At 43.5% G+C, this 20215-nt stretch overlaps 1 protein-coding gene across 4 annotated transcripts in view; it reads left to right on the top strand.

Annotated features, from left to right (window-relative positions):
* RALA (RAS like proto-oncogene A) overlaps positions 1-20215 on the top strand; it is a 103251-nt gene that overhangs the window by 13889 nt on the left and 69147 nt on the right. For 3 of the 4 annotated variants that reach the window (XM_030203962.1, XM_030203932.1, XM_030203952.1), the window contains one exon: positions 13125-13274. In XM_030203962.1, coding sequence (XP_030059822.1) covers positions 13161-13274 — 114 coding nt within the window. In that variant the 5' untranslated portion in view covers positions 13125-13160. Of the gene's footprint in view, positions 1-12508; positions 12705-13124; positions 13275-20215 lie in introns of all 4 variants that reach the window. The other variant, XM_030203943.1, reaches the window with a different exon arrangement.

Genomic DNA, 20215 nt, shown 5'->3' with positions numbered 1-20215 from the left:
CTTTGAACCCTCTAGCTTGGAGAAGGTAGGACAGGTTGAGGTCAAAATTAGCCTATAATCTTTCTCTGAAGAAAAAGATATCCCCTTCCAAGTTTAGTTGCATTGACTCAGTGTCCAAATGCATAAATAAACACTTTAAAAAATCTGTATATAGATAAGGCTGACAGCTATTTAGCTTACATAATCCACTCGTCACATGTTGATTTGCTATGCTGCCTAGTTCCTGAGACATTAAGTCTTATATATTAATATCCTGTCTGAGATATTAAGTTGTAGGACTCCATATTGACAAGTGTTCCTCGTGTCTGTGAAGAGTACTGAGTAAACATGGTTGAGTAGGCTCAAAGATAACTGGGATACCTGCAAAAGCTTTTTTGCTTAGACAAATGTTAGCTTTTTAATAAGGTTATTGAAATGCTTCTTAACTTTTTACTGTGATAACTTTATTTGTAGTGGCTTGTTCAGGATTACAGAGAAATATGTTGAGCTAATTTGAAAAGCTCGGGGTTATGGTTGCCAATTACAGCGTGAAACATTTTATTCATGGTGATTGAAGATCCTTGGATTTTGTTATTTTTAAGAAATACAGGGTTGCATTATTTTGCATAAACCTGTGGTTATTAGTGCTTCAGTTTAAAACAGCATATTTCTTTTTTCAGAGACAAAAAAAAATATTCTGTCTTGAAATATGCTATTTTGACAAGCTCGGCTTCAGGTGTCGTCCGATATATAGCTGTTTTACCAGAGCACTGTAGGCAGCTCACACTTTTTTCAGTAGTAGTTCAAGGTGAGTTATGTTCAGGTATATTAGGTATTCCTTCTCTCTGAAGGACTCACAATCTATTTTTTTTGTACCTGAGGCAACGGAGGGTTAAGTGGCTTGCCCAAAATCACAAGGAGCAACAATGGAACGTGAGTTTAGGCACCTCTGGATGCCAAGCCTAGTATTGTAACCCCAAGGCTACTTCACTCCATTTTTGATAAACTAATCTGTGCTACCTAGTTCTCCAGTCCTACCACTCATACACCCGCCTCCTTCTGTTTGTTTTTTTTTTTTTTTATACATAGCTTGTCCCCCTTAATTTCAATAAAATTGTCTAATGTATCATAATTGGAATCTTGGTTGATAATGGTTGGGTGCACTGCAACCATCGACCACTGCAACACATGCATGAGGAATGGAGCATAGAGAATCCCATTACCCAGGACCTGTGCAATCGGTTCTTGGTAAAGTAATTGAATCCAACACAAAATTGCCTCTCTAAGCCCAAAACATCTCAATATCTCCTAAAGATAAATCCATGAGACTGTGTCAAATGCTTTTTTGATATCAAAGTTCACCAGTAGAGTCTCTAAATCCCTACTATGCACTTAGTCTATAGCATACATCAGCAACTATATTCCAGGCTTTTACACAGCCAACTTGATGAGGGCCCACTAACTTTGGTACAATATGCAATAATCTATTTTCTAATATTTTTGCTTGTAGCTTTATATCCATGTTAAGAAGTGAGATCGGCCTGTATGAGCTAGTAAGTTGAGGGCCCTGTCCTGGGTTTTAGAATAGTAGTGACAGTTGCCAAACACATGGAATGGGGGAATATGCCTCTTTTCAAAGGCCTTTTCATAAACTACCAGTAGGGTGGGTATCGCTCTTTGTCCCAAAATCTTATACAATTCTAGTGACAACCCTGTCAGGGCCTGGGTTTTATTACTCACTGATGTCTTAATAGTGTACTACAGCTTTCCTGGTTTTAAAGGGATATTAGAGAATCCAGATTTTCCAACGTCAAAGTGGGCAAGTCAAGGTCAGCGAAAAAGGATTTACAATGTCCCTAGATGTTTGTGCTGTATTCAATGTTTTATTATATTGTCATATATTCCATAATTATCTCTGTTTTTAGTATGGTCACCCCGTGCACCAAGCAATATGGGAATAAACCTAGGTCCAGAGGTCACATGCACCAATTTAGCAAGACGGGTGCCCAGTTTATCATCTTATTGAAAGAAACAGTGACAGCCTCTCTGTCAGGTATTAAGTGTATGCTGATGCAGCAAATCATTTAAATGACGCTGCAATTAAATATGTTCTTTATCTTTAGTCATATTGTGTGTAAGTTCTTGTTTTTTATTTATTTGTGCTTATAGTACAAAAGTCTGTTGATTCATACACTCGCAGCGAAATTTCAAATATGAAATAATTTCACCCCTTAACGCTGCCTTCCCTCTTTCCCAGAGCAACCCTGGGGTAACAGCCTGGTGGTGTTCAGTAATGATGAACTCCTCCCATTTATCATTCAAAAATTTATGAAAGTTTTCATATTCCAAAATTTCCCTAGCCAGCCATTATAAAGTTGGCTGGTCATGTCTATCAAAATAATAATCCATCTTAATGGACATGCGGTCTGAGATACCACAATGTATTATGTCAATAGATTCCACTCAACCAAGAGAGCACTCTGGAATTTAAGATAATCCAGTCGACTCTATGAGGTGTGCTCGAGACATGGGTTTAGATTCACTCTCCAGGATGCAACACTTGCTATACTTCTATTAAATCTAAGCCTGGGCAAAGTAAGTGCCCCCCCCCCCCCCCCTCCACTGAGAAGGTCAGGCTCCTGGCAAAGAACTCCAGTTCTATCTAAGTTAGGTCTGCTACTACATTAATCAACTTCCACCATAATTGTACTCTGTAAAAGCCCAACCAAATACTCAACAAGGCGGGAAAAAAGGTTGTAATTGAGTTTTGATGCATGTAGGGAAGCCAATACATAACGCTTGCCATAAAGCAAGCGGTGCACCACCACCACGCTCTGTTCTTCAAATGGGATGTTTTTATTAATTAAAATTTCTGTTCCTGCTCTCCTATTTACTGGGGTGGTAGAATAGTAGAAATGCCCTACCCGTTCCTGCACTAATTTGTGGTGTTGTACATCACTTAAGTACGTCTCCTGTATTCTGGCCTGTTATGGCAGAGTGCATTAGAAATTTCTTTCTTTTAATTGGGGAGTTGATGCTACAAGTATTCCAAGTTAAACCTCTGAAGATTCCTTCGGTGAAACACAGTGACCGTGTTGGGTTTGACGCCAGTCTTGAAAGATCTGAGACAGAAGCAGAGAAAGGAATAGCGGTTGTGAAAGATTCATTTATATTATTGTATATGAGACCTTTGGCTCTACAACTGAAGAATTTAATGATTACTGGGTGACTATTATATGGACAAGGATGGTGATATGATCATTTGATACCATCACAGAACTTAAGATGCTTGATAGTTATATCAATTACTGGTTAAGATTGGTTATAGGTGGTGGATTAATTTTACAAAGGGCTTAGAGTGTTGAAGGTGTATAATATGGGATAGAATGATTTTAGTATCCATGTAAGCATCATTACTTCTTGTAGAGGAGGTGATGGTGGTGACATTTTTTTAGTGGTAAGAATGAACGAGTATGTATGATGAGAGTGAATGAGAGTGTAAAAATAGCATAGGAAGATGTATTTAAATTTATATGCTGATATATTCATAAGATGCATTCCAACTAAAACTTAATGCAGAAAAAACACGTCTTGTTCTCACCTCGCAGCATAACACAAAAAACGTCTCCACCATAAACACACCATACTGCTATCTTCCTGTTTCACAAAACTTGAAAATTCTTGGAGTCACCTTAGATCGAAACCTCACTCTTGACAGCCACGTGAAAAACACGACGAAAAAGATGTTCTACACCATGTGGAAACTCAAAAGAATAAAACCATTCTTCCCGAGATACATCTTCTGCACCCTGGTACAGTCAATGGTAATAAGTCATCTAGATTACTGCAATGCATTATACGCCGGATGCAAAGAACAGACAATCAAAAAACTCCAAACTGCCCAGAACACGGTCGCCAGACTCATATTTGGAAAAACTAAATATGAAAGTGCAAAACCCCTAAGGGAGAAACTTCATTGGCTCCCACTCAAGGAACGCATCGCGTTCAAGATCTGCACAATAGTACACAAAATCATTCACACAGACGCCCCAATCTGCATGCTAAACCTCGTAGACCTACCTCCCAGAAATGCCACAAGATCATCCCGCAAATTTCTCAACCTGCACTACCCCAGCTGCAAAGGTCTTAAATACAAGCAGATGCATGCCACTACCTTCTCCTACATGAGCACGCAGATATGGAATGCATTACCTACAGACCTGAAAGCAATCAGCGAAACAACAGTCTTTCGAAAATCCCTGAAGACATTCTTCTTCAACAAGGCCTACAATGAGAACTTACAGCCTCACTAAATTAATCAATGAAAACATTTATCCTTCGAAAAGCCTTGAAGACATTCTTCTTTTTCTACTAGTCCCACAATGAAAACCTATAGCCTTACTAAGTCACCCCACTAACCCAATCAATTAAGAATGCCTACCTGCTACAACTATCCTAATCACTCTCTTCCTTCTTCTCTTACCTCTCGTAATCATTACACATTAATAATTGTATCTGATATCCTGTAATGACAATGTTTCAAATCTGTGTAAGCCACATTGAGCCTGCAAATAGGTGGGGGAATGTGGGATACAAATGCAATAAATAATAATAAGATATTTTAAGAATTGTTTTGTAATAAAGTTAATGGAGATTAAAGTAAATTTGGGGGTAGTTACTTTGTAACTACCCTCTAATTAATACTTGTAACTAGATTGGAATCAGGATACACGATAGGAAGAAATTATGCATATTCATTGGGGATATCGTGAAAACCTGGGTGGATTGTGGCCCAAGACCATGGTTTGGACACCCTTGCAATACATGGAGTCTGCCGCCTTTGAAACAATCTGCACAATGAGTGGGGGTCTCCCAGTTCTTCGTCTGTGCAGTCTTAAGGTTGTATAAATGCCAGAAGGCTCTAAGATTTGAGAAGCCGCAACTTCTGCACCACTCCATGGTGGCCGAATCCAATCTCAAGAGCCAGAAGCTTGAGGAATCATGCCTCAGCTCCCCCAGTTCAAGATGCTCGCACTCTGGAGTCTTTAGGAGAAAAGTGTTTCAATGCTCAGTGCTCATTTTCCGCATCCAGTCGTACCCATCGCTACATGAGCATCTACTTGAAGAACATGGCGCAGTTTGCTGTAGTTTGTGGACACTCTACCTCCAGAGAAGGCTGCAGAACTCTGCCAGCTCACAAGCACACAGCACGGGCAACTTTTGATGTTTTTTTACATGGCAACAAGACTTTTTGCCATAGGTCTGGGCATCCATAGACTCACCTGGCTGTGTGTTTTCAGACCTGGAACCAGAGGTGGTTCCTGGTGGTGGAGGAGGTGGCAGACCTTATCAAGAAGAGAACCGATAACATCAAGTCCCTGTCTCAGCCCAATCCTACAATGGCCTCTACTTGGAGGTTTTTGGGTGGAAGTCAGGGGAGTTCCCATTACTGTCAAAGGTGTAGGTTCAGTCTCTGAACTCGTAATCAATACCCAAAGTTCCACCTGCTCCCAGTGCAGCAGTTGGAGTACACTGGAGACTATAGACACGGTTCAAGCTCAAGCCTGCCATCCAAGTGTGAGTGGATGCACTCATTTGCATTGTTTGTTAGGTTCATATTAGCCAGCAGGTCACAGCTCGGCAGATGTTGAGGTCGTTAGGCCACATGGCCTCCAGTGTCCATGGCACATCTCCATTTGTGAGGTGCACAATAGACTCTGGCTTTCCAGTGGTTACAGGCTACAGGGAATCTGACAGTTGTCATTTTGGTCACCCCAGAATAATGACAGTCCCTTCTCTGGTGGACAGTTCCATCAATTTGACTCGGGTTTTCATTCCAAATTCTTCCTCTACAAAAAAATTGACCACAGATACATCCAACCTAGGGTGGGATGCTCAAGTACAGTACACAATCAGCACAAAATAAGATTAAATAAACTAATAACACAAACCTATAAAACTGTAAGGAACCCACAACCAAGATCATTGATCCACTCAGGAGTCCCAGCTTCATATCAATCTGCTAGAGCTGTGGGCTATCATGAATACTCTAAAGACTTTTGGAGATCAACTGTTGAACCAGGTAGTACATGACAACCTGGTTGTCTGTTTGGATTAGAACTATCTCAACAAGCAGGGTGTGGGAAGTGTATTGGGATTCTACTCCTTGTGTCAGGAAGTAGCCCAGATGTGACAATGGGCCAACAACCACAGGATAGCACTCAGAGCTACAGTGGTGGAAATAAGTATTTGATCCCTTGCTGATTTTGTAAGTTTGCCCACTGACAAAGACATGAGCAGCCCATAATTGAAGGGTAGGTTATTGGTAACAGTGAGAGATAGCACATCACAAATTAAATCCGTAAAATCACATTGTGGAAAGTATATGAATTTATTTGCATTCTGCAGAGGGAAATAAGTATTTGATCCCCCACCAACCAGTAAGAGATCTGGCCCCTACAGACCAGGTAGATGCTCCAAATCAACTCGTTACCTGCATGACAGACAGCTGTCGGCAATGGTCACCTGTATGAAAGACACCTGTCCACAGACTCAGTGAATCAGTCAGACTCTAACCTCTACAAAATGGCCAAGAGCAAGGAGCTGTCTAAGGATGTCAGGGACAAGATCATACACCTGCACAAGGCTGGAATGGGCTACAAAACCATCAGTAAGACGCTGGGCGAGAAGGAGACAACTGTTGGTGCCATAGTAAGAAAATGGAAGAAGTACAAAATGACTGTCAATCGACAAAGATCTGGGGCTCCACGCAAAATCTCACCTCGTGGGGTATCCTTGATCATGAGGAAGGTTAGAAATCAGCCTACAACTACAAGGGGGGAACTTGTCAATGATCTCAAGGCAGCTGGGACCACTGTCACCACGAAAACCATTGGTAACACATTACGACATAACGGATTGCAATCCTGCAGTGCCCGCAAGGTCCCCCTGCTCCGGAAGGCACATGTGACGGCCCGTCTGAAGTTTGCCAGTGAACACCTGGATGATGCCGAGAGTGATTGGGAGAAGGTGCTGTGGTCAGATGAGACAAAAATTGAGCTCTTTGGCATGAACTCAACTCGCCGTGTTTGGAGGAAGAGAAATGCTGCCTATGACCCAAAGAACACCGTCCCCACTGTCAAGCATGGAGGTGGAAATGTTATGTTTTGGGGGTGTTTCTCTGCTAAGGGCACAGGACTACTTCACCGCATCAATGGGAGAATGGATGGGGCCATGTACCGTACAATTCTGAGTGACAACCTCCTTCCCTCCGCCAGGGCCTTAAAAATGGGTCGTGGCTGGGTCTTCCAGCACGACAATGACCCAAAACATACAGCCAAGGCAACAAAGGAGTGGCTCAGGAAGAAGCACATTAGGGTCATGGAGTGGCCTAGCCAGTCACCAGACCTTAATCCCATTGAAAACTTATGGAGGGAGCTGAAGCTGCGAGTTGCCAAGCGACAGCCCAGAACTCTTAATGATTTAGAGATGATCTGCAAAGAGGAGTGGACCAAAATTCCTCCTGACATGTGTGCAAACCTCATCATCAACTACAGAAGACGTCTGACCGCTGTGCTTGCCAACAAGGGTTTTGCCACCAAGTATTAGGTCTTGTTTGCCAGAGGGATTAAATACTTATTTCCCTCTGCAGAATGCAAATAAATTCATATACTTTCCACAATGTGATTTTCCGGATTTAATTTGTGATGTGCTATCTCTCACTGTTACTAATAACCTACCCTTCAATTATGGGCTGCTCATGTCTTTGTCAGTGGGCAAACTTACAAAATCAGCAAGGGATCAAATACTTATTTCCACCACTGTACATGCTGGGCAAGGACAACAGTCTGGTGGACAGACTGAGCAGGGTAATGTTACCATACGAATGATATCTCAGTATGGGCATTTCCCACAAGGTGTATCTCTTTTCCACTCATCTCAACAACAAAGTCTCAGTACTGCTCCAGACTCAGATCACATGGCAGGCTAGCATTAGATGCTTTCCTCCTCGATTGGGGAGAGGGCCTTCTATATGAGAACAGTAGAACACCGAGTATCTCTCCTATACCCGCTCAGTATAGACATCTAATTCTTCTATTGCATTTCCACCTTAGTGTAGTTCCTTCTTTCCTTCACCCCAATGCAGCTCCCTATCCTTCACCCAACCTTCTTTTCCTCATTACGTCTGTATCTGTGAGAATGCTGTTTCTGCCTCCTGTTCACCAGCCCTTAGTTAAGGTTAAGACATTTGTTCTGCTCCACCACAAACACAGTTTAATGGGCTTGGCTTGAACACATTTGATATCTCTCAAGCCCCAAAATGTACTCAAACCAGATGAATGGCATAATTTTGAGATTGCATAGTGATGGCATACCCCAGGGCTTCAGCTTGTGTTGCTCATATTAGAGCATCAAACCTTGATGTAATTTATTTCTTTGTCAACTGAATGAATGGATCGACTTTTGGGAATGTGCGACTACCTTAATATTATTTTTGCCAATCCAACAATCGAACAAATGTTGTAAATTATACTTAAGAGGTCAAGAATGTCTGGGGCAAAGCAACTCTCGAAAAATTTAATAAAATGGGTTCAATTTTGTCATGGGGTGGGGCAGGAGAAATGGTTAAAGGGCTCACAGTGTGAAAGTAGGGCAGACTGGAGCAGGTGTTTCAGAAAAATTCCCCCCAAAAAATTGCCCAGTGGATTTCTGTGGGAGAAGCAATTCCAGCTTTTGCAGCATAGAAATGAATATGGATGAAACATGACTGTTCAAACTCGCATACACAAGAAATAATTTCATAATTGCAAGAGACATGCGCCCCCTTAGTAGTATTCCCTTTTTCTGCTGGGATTGCTCTTATTTCTTCGTATGTTTCATGTTCTTTTTTTGTGAATTCTGGTATGAAATCTAGTGACACAGATGTAGAGTTTTCTTAATGGTTGCTATATATGGTGACACCTAGTGACTGAACCATTTAATTTGCTGCTGTATCCTATGTTTACTGTCTGCCAGTGGTGGAGGAGCACTGCAATTGTTTTTGCCCTTGCACAGTGACACCTGTGGTTAAATTGTAATTATTTTTTCTTTGAATTCTGGCAGTGATATCTAATGGTTAGGAATCACAGTTGGATTCTTTATTGGATTTATTATTCTTTCCAAACCCACGGAATGTTTGGGTACTGCTCCATTCAAACTATCCGTTTCTTCAAGGACACAGACAGCACACTGACGTGCACACACAGATGCTAGATAGGATTCCGTGAGCTGTGCTAAGTGGCCTTTTTCAATTTAGTCTACACTTTGTTCAAGAAAAGGAAGTAAGGCAAGGAACAGCAGGATAATCTAGGAAGCCATCATAACATGCCCTAGCACACTAGCATTCTCATATCTCACATCAGGATAACATCATGGAGGGTCAGATAACCTAAAACATTTGACCTGAATTAGATTTCTTCTGTTTGCATGATTTTTTAATTTATTTGATGTGTTGCTATTGGAAGTACATTGCATTACACTTTAAATCCAGGAATTTTATAAAGATTTGCTTAAAAGCACAGTGAATGATGGTTGTGGGGTCTTAGCTTTTCAAATTTCACAGCTCTGAGCTCTATTAATGTGCAGTGAATCCTAATAATTCTTGAAGTGTTCTGCTCATGTGGAGCTAACAGTTTTGTAGAGAGAAAATAGGGAACACCTTCACATGTTTAACAAGCTTCTTTCTCCTACTGCCCCCGCTCGGCCCCTTGTTTCCATCATGTGATGAGAAATTTTGCTGCATATCCTCCAGAAGTATGGCACACAGGTTGGGGAAGACACCCTGCTGCACTGGACCATATGTTCTGTCAACTCTGGTGAAAATCCCTTTCACAGTGCCTAAGGAAAATGGATTCTCTGAGAGCAAGCAGGACATAATACATGTGGGTGACGTCCCTGCCAGAGCCCAGTGTGGATACTGCCTAGCATTCCTTAACTTTTAGAAGCCCTCGGCAGGCCCCCACTGTGCATCCTCCCACCTGCCCAAGTCACACGGCACCCATAGTTTCACTTTCCCCACTGAGCTGAGAAGATGCGTCTTCTATCGCTGGAGCAAGTTATTTTTCTCTGGTGGAGATTTTGCCTTCCTGCCTTGCAGTTCTAGTAGTGAGTGTGGGACTTTTTTTTTTTCTTTTTTGTTCTCCCCTCCTGTGTTTTGTCTGGTTATCTTTGAAACATGCTGTAACTGATCATAGGAGCCAACTTTTCAAAATTATTGGGGGTGCTAAGCCCAATGGAAATGACCCCTCCCAGGACACATACAAGGAATTTTCTCAATATTGGGGGTGCTCAAGCACCCACAGCACCCTCAGAGTTGGCTCTAATGTAACTGATATTAAATGGCGAATCATTGATTGCATCCAAGTAGGGAGGGAGAGTGGATCATTAGATTCATTACTTAACTATAAGGACAACAGTGGATCTTTAAACACGGTGGTGCCCAAAGGGTTAATTTTAGTATTAGAGTGGAGATCGCTGCTATAAGCCAATCAGGAGTCTGAGGTTGGGTAACGTCAGTGGGTAGGAAGTAGTATATCAGGTTCGAAATAAAACGCTCTCGCCATCTTGCCAGAGAATTTCTGATAAACAGGAGCTGAGCTGGCGCTAAAGAACTTTTGAGGTCAAATGTGGGTGGGTGGTTGCCCTCAGGGGAGAAAGCTTTGGGAGAGTATTCCTCTCATGGGCACTGCTCTGAAAATGTTGATCCATTCGGTTTGGTTGATTTAGATAATGTTCTATGGACAGATGAGTCAAAAGTAGAACTCTTTGGACAACAAAGGTCCCATTATGCCTGGCATAAAAGCAAATACAGGATTTCACAGTAAGAACATGGTGGTGGTAGTGTGATGGTGTCGGACTGCTTTGCTGTCTCAGAACCTGGGAAACTTGCTGTTATTGAAGGAACCTTCAATAGCAGCACTGCGTACATCTAGTAGCGCTGTAGAAATGATAAGAAGTAGTAGTAGAACCTTGAATTCTGCACTACAAGAAATTCTTAAGGAGAATGTCCAGTCATTTGCCTTTGAGCTGAAGCATAATTGAGTTATTCAGCAAGACGATGATCCAAAGCACAAAAACCAAGTCTACATCTAAATGGCTTAAGAGAAACCAAATTAAACCTTTGGAATGGCCTAGTCCAGAGTCCTGACTTGAACCCAGTAGAGATGCTGTGGCAGGACATGAAAAGAGCAGTTCATGCATGAACAACCACAACTAAATTAAAGCAGTTCTGCAAAGAAGAATGGGCTAATATTCCTTAACAGTGATGTGAAAAGTGAAAGGCTGATTGCAACCAGATGCTTCCTATAATTAGTTATTTGCTGCTAATTGTGGTGCAACCAGTTATTAAGTTTAGGGGACAGTTACTTTTTCACATGAGTAGTATAGGTGTTGGAAAACTTTGTTCCATATATAAGTGCAGTAATAATTTTAAAATGTGTTGTGTTTACTCAGGCTCCTTTTGTCTAATATTATATTTTGTTTTAAAGATGGCAATTATTCAATGTGGCATATATGCAATAATAGGGGAAATCGGAAGTGGGGGGGAAACATTTTTCACATCGCTTTAAAATGATTTAAAATGCAGTACATCACGAATACTGATTTATGGTTCCTATATGCGTTAATATATCTGTTGTGTGTGTGCTGATCCATCTGTTATATTGGGGAGGAGAAGGCACTTTGGAATGTGCAGGAGAGCAAACAAGGAGAGGCAATTCGAAAAGAGAAATTCCTTAAATGCTATGTGTCGATCCGATCAGCTCACATTTTCAAATTCTCTCTCTCTACTGTTCTCTCCCTTCCCCCCCCCCCCCCCAAAAAAAAAAACATGCCAGGTTTCATCCCATTGTGTTACATTTTCCAAGCATTATTATGCTCCCAGGCATTCTTGCCTCATTGTTATATAATCCTTTCCAACTTCATTGGGGGAGAAAGAAAAAATAAAATCATAAAGCAGTTTTCCAGTAATGGTAGGTATTACTGGAAAGCTAAAGGGGAGGTTTAATCTCTGAGAAAGAGGTAGTGCCCTTTTCAAATTCTTGTCGATTTCTTCCTTGGTGGTTAGTAAAGCTGCTTAGCTGTATTATCTTTGAAGCTGCTGGTAGGTGTTAAGCATACTGACATGTAAGATACTTCTACTACTACTTAACATTTCTAGAGCGCTACTAGGGTTACGCAGCGCTGTACAGTTTAACAAAGAAGGACAGTCCCTGCTCAAAGGAGCTTACAATCTAAAGGATGAAATGTCAAGTTGGGGGGGGGGGGGGGGATAAGTAAAGCAGTTGTAAAATTGTTGCTAAGATATGCAGTTGTGGAGCTTCTTTGTATTCTTCGTCCATTAAAAGATAGCTGGACAAGGGTAGCAACTAAGCCACTTAATTTTATCCTGCAGTTCTGGCATTTCTTTGATAGCATTGTAGAGAAGTGATGCTGATTAGAAATTCAGAGATCTCAATCTCTCACCTAAAGGACACTTTTTTTTTTTTTTCAGGGGTGTAGTAGTTGTGAAAGCGGCTTGGTTCTCATACTAGTCTGCAGATTAAACAAGGTGGTGTGGGAGAATCAAAGAGAGAAAAAGAAATTGCAGTGATCTCCAGGAAACAGTGCAGTATACCTGTGACAATCAACTTACTCAGTTTGGAACCATTTTCGAAGAGACTAATTGCACCAACTTCTGTGGTGAATAGGTGTGACTGCCATCTGCATTGTGGGGAACCCAATTTTGGATTTAAGTAACCTCTTATGCATGGGCGCTTCATGGTACAGGATGAGTTTAGCATACATCTTAATTTGAGGAGTAATTACATTTTCTGTGGCAGGTTTGACACCGAGTGGTTAGAGCCACCTTTTTTTGTAAAATTTAGTGCTTATGCTCGCTTCTGCAGCATCTGTCCAAGTATGGCACATAGGACAGAACCTTCCTAGGTGATGTTCTGAAAAGCATTTTAAAAAGACCAACTGCACTGGGTACATACCAAAAGGGAAAATCTGTTCCTTTTTTAAACTTGCTGGTATGACTCTTACCAAGTGACCCACGTACATACTATATAATTAGTGTTAGAAAGTCAAAGGTAATCTTGCAGTAACTTTTTTGTTATCTCTTCCAGATTGCTTGAGTTTCTTGTGTGATCTACAGTTCAGAGATGGCAGCAAATAAGCCAAAAGGCCAAAATTCTTTAGCATTGCATAAAGTGATCATGGTAGGCAGTGGTGGAGTAGGCAAATCTGCTTTAACACTGCAATTCATGTATGATGAGGTAAGTACTTGGTTCAAAGAATTTAAAATGCAATTTCTGTGGTGATCTTTTTTTTCCCCAAACACACCCCCATATACTCATGAATGTACTGTAATAAAATAGAGTTAGAGTCAAGTCATATGAGGTGCTATGATATAGAACATGTAATGTTCGTACTAAGTCAATTAATAAAAATTGAGCTGGCTTGAAACTTCTGATTTTTCTGGGAATTGCATGGGTTGTGTGACCTGTCTCTTGGCACCGTGGGTAGTTTCCCATACTGAACTCCAGAAACTAGAACTCTGTACATCACCATCAGCTGTGAACCACATGCATCAATCATAATTAGACAATAGTTTATTATTGTAAATCTAATGTATAGATCAGCCCGACACAGGCCGTGTTTCGCCCAACAGGGCTAAAAAACAAATAACAACATTTAATTTCTAATATAAAAATCTATATAAAACAATGTTTGGTCTATAGGTGAAAGCATGAATAAAAAACATAGATAAAAACATATATATTGCAAAAATATCCCACAGAAGGAAACAATGTGAACAATTGAATATATAAAATAGAATAAAATAATGCTGCTATATATATATATCAACTTAATGGCAATGTTTTGATTTGCTGATAGATACATATATATAACAAAAATTTCCTTGTCATTAAGCAGATGAAGCCATTACGTATGGGTTGTGTCCATCAACCAGCAGGGTGAGATAGAGAGCACTCAACTTTTCTTAGTGCCTCATGGCCAGCTAGCTCCACTGTCTCTTCAGTATTCTCTATCTCCCCTAGCAGGGTGGCTGCAGCTTCTTCGAGCTCCATCAAAAATCTGCCTGGGGGTGGCTCCTGGCTTGCCAGTTGTTAGCCGGGGTGTTAGAGGCTATAGCAGCTTCACTTTGAAGGCACATAGGTCAGTCCTTTCCCACTCAGTGGATGCAGGCACATTGGTTCGCCTTTCCCACTTATCTGAGCCTCCGGAGTGTTTTTATTTACCTCTTTTGCCTCTGGTTTCCTCACAGCGTAATAAATAAATAAATAAATAAAGTCGCGTCGCGCTTTAGCGCAGCGATCTTGGAAAAGGTTTTTTTCTTGAGATTCTTCTGCAGGACCGGAGCTGTGATACTCGGTCTAGTGAGGTAAGAGTGTTTTCTGACTCCTCCGGGGTGGGCCTGCGATCGGGACGTTTTTGGCGCGAACCGCCATTTTTGAATTTTACCGCCGTTTTCGGCTATGGCTGCAGAGACTGTAAAGCGCTGTTCTAAATGTGGCAAGCGCAAATCAGCAGCGGGGCTCTGTAATTCGTGCTATACAGACGGTAGAGCCGGCCCAAGCATGGCGAGCGGCGATCTTTCGCGCTCTGAGCTGGCAGCGGACACCATTTTGGATTTTCCATATGGCACGGCCTCCGTTGCGACGGAGAGCCCTGAATCCTGGGGGGGGGGGGGGGGTCCTCTGAGTGAGGCTAATAATAGAGCTGATAGCCCTGGGCAGGATCCGGGTGGTCAGGGAGCGGTTTTCTCCCCTGGTTTTGTTTTAATGCTGCATAGGGCATACATGCTTAAAAGAGCTCTTCCACAGGGATCTTCGGACCCTCTGCCTGCCCCCCCCCCGGTGGATCCTGGCCTTTTAGAGTTGGCTTTGCCTGTTTCTTATCCTCCTGATAAATGCAGAAGGGCTAATTCCCCTTCTGAGTGTGGCGCACCCCCCGTGGTCAGGCTATGAGGTTCTGAGGGGTCTGGCAGAACTTCTTGGGTTGAGGAGCCAGAGTCGGGTGCAGAATTGCCACAGGAGCTTGATGATCCGTCTGCGGTGAGGATTTTCCACCGCGAGGAGCTGCCAGCGCTTATTTCAGATGCCTTACAAGCCCTCTCGATTGAAGATCCTGGGAGTGGCACAGCCTCCTTGGTTAATCCAAGGATGGCTAGTACCAGAAAGCCTGCTCGAGCCTTTCCTTTGCATGACTCCATCCAAGAGCTTATTTCGGCTCAATGGGCTGACCCCGAGGGACCTTTGAAGGTTGCCAGGGCTATGGGGCAATTATATCCTCTGAGTGAGGAACATTTGGCTCGCTTTGCAATGCCTAAAGTGGATGCCCTGGTCACGGCTGTGACAAAGAGAACTACCCTCCCTGTTGAAGGAGGTGTTGCCCTGAAGGATATTCAAGACCGCAGGCTTGATTCAGCTCTGACAGACCTCGCTTCCGTGAAGCTAGAAGGTACCGCCAGGGGCGTGCTGCTGGGTTCACTTCGCGTGCCCGCTTTCAGCAGAGAAACTCCTTTCGCTCGGACAAACGTTCCACAGCTGCTGGTTCAAGGCCTGGAGTTCAGGGGCGACCCTCACAATGATGGTGCGCCGGCCCCCTCCTCGTTTCCTGTCATCGGAGGAAGACTTTCCCTCTTTTTCGAGGAGTGGGCCAAAATCTCCGCAGATCAGTGGGTCTTGGACCTGATCAGAGACGGATACTGAATAGAATTCGATGCCCCGGTGAGAGACGTGTTTGTGGAGTCCCGATGCGGTTCTGCCGCCAAACGGGCGGCGGTAGAGGAGACTCTGCACAGTCTGTGCCAGGTAGGGGCTGTGACCCCAGTGCCTCCCGCCGAACAAGGTCTAGGCCGCTACTCCATTTACTTTGTGGTGCCACGAAAAGGCGGGTCTTTTTGCCCGATCCTGGACTTACAAGAGCTAAACAAGTCCTTAAGAGTGCGGCATTTTCACATGGAAACCCTGCGCTCCGTCATTGCGGCGGTACAGCCAGGAGAGTTTCTCACGTCTCTGGACCTGAAAGAAGCTTACTTGCACATAACAATTTGGCCCCCACACCAGAAGTTTCTGCGGTTTGCGGTGTTGGGAAAACATTTCCAGTTTCGGCCCTTGCCTTTTGGCCTCGCCACAGCTCCCCGAACCTTCTCCAAGGTAATGGTGGTAGTAGCTGCCTTTCTCAGGCGAGAGGGTATCCATGTTCACCCGTACCTAGACGACTGGCTCATCAGAGCAGACTCAGAAAAAGAGAGTCATCTAGCTACAGCCAGAGTGGTTTTAGTCCTTCAATCTCTGGGCTGGGTCGTCAATATGGCCAAAAGTTACCTGACCCCCTCGCAATCTCTAGAATATTTGGGGGCCAGCTTCGACATTGCCTCGGGCTATGTGTTTCTTCCCGAGCAAAGGTGATGCAAGCTTCAGAATCAGGTCCGTCTGCTCCTGAGGATGCCCTGCCTGCGAGCTTGGGACATTGTCCAGCTGTTGGGATCGATGACGGCCACCTTGGAAGTGGTGCCATGGGCGAGAGCGCACCTGAGACCTCTACAGTATTCTCTACTTCAACGATGGTCTCCAGTATCTCAGGATTATCAGTGCAGACTTTCTTGGCTCCTTGCGCCTCAGTATGGAGTGGTGGCTCTCGGACAGCATGTTGCGGCGGGGAATGCCGCTGGCGCTCCCAGATTGGTGCCTACTGGTGACAGATGCCAGCCTGAAGGGCTGGGGCGCACATTGCCAGGGGAAGCATGCCCAGGGTCTGTGGACGCCCGACGAGTCGGAGTGGTCTATCAACCGCCTGGAGTTGAAAGCGGTGTTTCTGGCTCTTCTGGCCTTTCAAGTGACCCTGGAAGGATTGGCTGTCCGAGTGATGTCGGACAACACGACAGCAGTGGCCTACATAAATCGACAAGGCGGCACTCAGTGCAGAGCTCTAGCCGCGCAGGCCGAACAAATTTGCCACTGGGCCGAGCTGCATCTACAGTCCCTGTCAGCAGCTCACATTGCAGGTCAGAGCAATGTGCAAGCCGACTAAGCAGGCATCAGATCGATCCAGCGGAGTGGGAACTAGCAGACGATGTATTCCTGCAGATATGTTCCAAATGGGGCAAGCCAGTGATGGATCTTATGGTGACGAGTTTCAATGCCAAAGTCCCGTGCTTCTTCAGCAGACGGAGGGATCCTCGCTCTGCCGGGTTGGATGCCTTGCCTCAACCCTGGCCCCTGGGCTTGCTGTATGTCTTCCCTCCGTGGCCCTTGATAGGGCGAGTGCTCCTGCGGATTCGGCTGCATCCAGGAGAAGTGGTGCTTGTTGCCCCGGATTGGCCCAGGAGGCCTTAGTATGCGGACTTCCGACAGATGCTGTTGGAGGCTCCCTTTCCGTTACCTCTGGTTCCACACCTGTTGTCACAGGGTCCGGTGGCCATGGAGGACGCCTGCTGCTTTGGTCTTATGGCATGGCGACTGAGAGGGCGCAATTGAGAGATAAAGGCTACTCAAATAAGGTTATTTCCACTCTCCTGCAGGCCCGTAAACGCTCCATTTCCGTGGCTTATGCCAGGATTTGGTGCCAGTTTGAAGTCTGGTGTTTCAAGAGCGCTTTCTCCGTTGCGGGCTCCTGTCTCGCCGATTCTGGACTTTTTGCAGGATGATGTACACAAAGGCTTGGCCTATAATTCCCTGCGGGTGCAAGTGGCAGCATTGGCCTCCCTGCGTGGCAAGGTTGAAGGCGTGTCCTTAGCTGCTCATCCAGATGTGGCACGGTTTCTTAGAGGGGTGCTTCGGCTCCGTCCTCCCGTGCGGGCACCTTGTCCAGCTTGGAACCTGGGGTTAGTATTGAAGGCCCTTCAGGGGGCTCCCTTTGAACCGCTTTGGCGTGCTTCAGAGAAAGATGTGACACTGAAGGCCGTCTTTTTAGTGGCCATTACCTCGGCAAGACGGGTGTCAGAGCTCCAGGCGCTGTCCTGTAGAGACCCTTTTCTGCAATTCTCAGAGTCAGGGGTCACGGTTCGGACCGTGCCTTCCTTCATGCCTAAGGTGGTTTCAGTGTTTCACCTAAACCAGCCTGTTTTTCTTCCCTCCTTTGTTGAGGAGGAGTTTCCAGGTTCATTTGGGCAGTTGCACCTTTTGAATGTGCACAGGACTCTGTTGCAGTATCTGCGAATTACAAATTCTTTCAGGACCTTTGATCATCTTTTTGTGTTGTTTGCAGGTCCTCGCAGAGGGTCTTAAGCGTCTAAAGCCACTATTGCCCGTTGGCTCAAAGAAGCTATCTTTTCAGCATATCTGCTGTCTGGCCGGGCTCCGCCTGAAGCCTTTAAGGCACATTCCACAAGAGCGATTTCCTCTTCCTGGGCGGAAACTGGAGCACTATCTCTTCATGAGATTTGCAGTGCTGCAACATGGGCTTCTAAGCTCTCTTTCGCCCGACATTACAGGCTGGATATGGCTGCCAGGAGGGATGCGCGTTTTGGAGCACAGGTGCTAGCGCGTGGTGTGGCTTGTTCCCACCCTATTTAGGGATTGCTTTGTTACATCCCATACGTAATGGCTTCATCTGCTTGATGACAAGGAAGGGAAAATTAGGTTCTTACCATGATAATTTTCTTTCCCTTAGTCATAGCAGATGAAGCCATGAGCCCTCCCTGTATGATTGTCTGTATTGCAGTGATTCTGATTTCAGGTGCTGTTCTTGTTTCCTGAAGTTATATTCCTTCCTTGGGGAGTCGGAAAACAGTCTTCAGGATTCTTGTTACAGTTATAGGAGGATGAGTTCATTCCCTCCAGTTCATGTTTTGGGAGGATGAGTTTATTCCCTCCAGGAGGATGCAAGTATTCCCTCCATTTATACAAAGTGGAGGACGAGTTTATTCCCTCCAGGAGGATGAGTTCATTCCCTCCTTTTTTGAGTTCATGCCCTTGTTAAGGGGCCATCGTTCGCTGTGAGGAAAGTTCATGTTATTCCCATTGTGGTTTGCCATACTGCTTTGGAAGCTTCAAATACTGAAGCTGCAGCCACCCTGCTAGGGGAGATAGAGAATACTGAAGAGGCAGTGGAGCTAGCTGGCCATGAGGCACTGAGAAAAGTTGAGTGCTCTCTATCTCCCCCTGCTAGTTGATGGACACAACCCATACGTAATGGCTTCATCTGCTATGACTAAAGGAAAGAAAATTATCATGGTAAGAACCTAATTTTCCCATCTCGCAATAAAGAAATTATTACAAAATATATCAAATGCATCTACTGTATATATCACCTTAAAATATTTGGAATAAGAATATACACAGATTAGACATATAAACTTAATGTGACATATATATCATATATAAAAACTATGATTGAAAACAAATAGGACACCTACCTACACAATGATCTTTTACTGCCAAAATATGGTGTATATGTATTGATGAAAACATTTAAAAAAATGATTGAAAATATGGATAAAAAATAATAATAAGACAATATATATAAATATATATAAGTAGTATATGGAACGATTTAAGAAAAAATAAAAAATAGAAAAATCAACTCACATGTACAGAAAACTGCAACCATTGGTCTTCTAAAATATGTTGAAAAAAACAGCTCAATTGAATAAACGAAAAGGAGTGGTAACCTAGATAAAATATAAAATGATCAAAATATATCATGGTGCAAAATGGAATAATGGTTTGTTTGGTGTATGTTGTAAACTACCAAATTGTGCTAAGTCTTACAAAAGCCCCATAGCTTGAAAAAAAGGTTTTGTATCAATCAATCAAGTGCTGTTTGAGAGTGCTACATAGTTGCCAGTTCAAATGTCACTATTATGGTGCAATAAAGATACCGATCTCTACAAATAACTAAAAAGTAACAAACAGTTAGAAAATATTGAGATTTGCATGAGATCGCTCAGACACTCACTTTAACCCCATAGAGCCAAAGAAAACGATGTGACTAGAGCAGAGAATTAAATACAGTATGGAGACGGTCAAATTCAACAAGCATTATAGATCATATTGTTAAAAGACATGTGTTAATGTGCTGTTTGATAGTACTCCGTAATTACCGATATTGCTGAGTAGAGTGTACCACTGTTATGGTGCGACCTTGATGCCTATCTCTACAAGTGAGTAAAAAGTATACAAATATCGAGACTTACATGAATGCCGTTCAGACACTCTCTTCACTCTGATAGTGCTGAAAAAATGAT

This window comes from Microcaecilia unicolor, chromosome 1 (genome assembly GCF_901765095.1).
Source record: "Microcaecilia unicolor chromosome 1, aMicUni1.1, whole genome shotgun sequence".
NCBI lineage: Eukaryota > Metazoa > Chordata > Amphibia > Gymnophiona > Siphonopidae > Microcaecilia > Microcaecilia unicolor.
The sequence above is the reverse complement of the archived record's forward strand: the minus strand, read 5'-3'. Positions and strand labels throughout refer to the sequence as shown.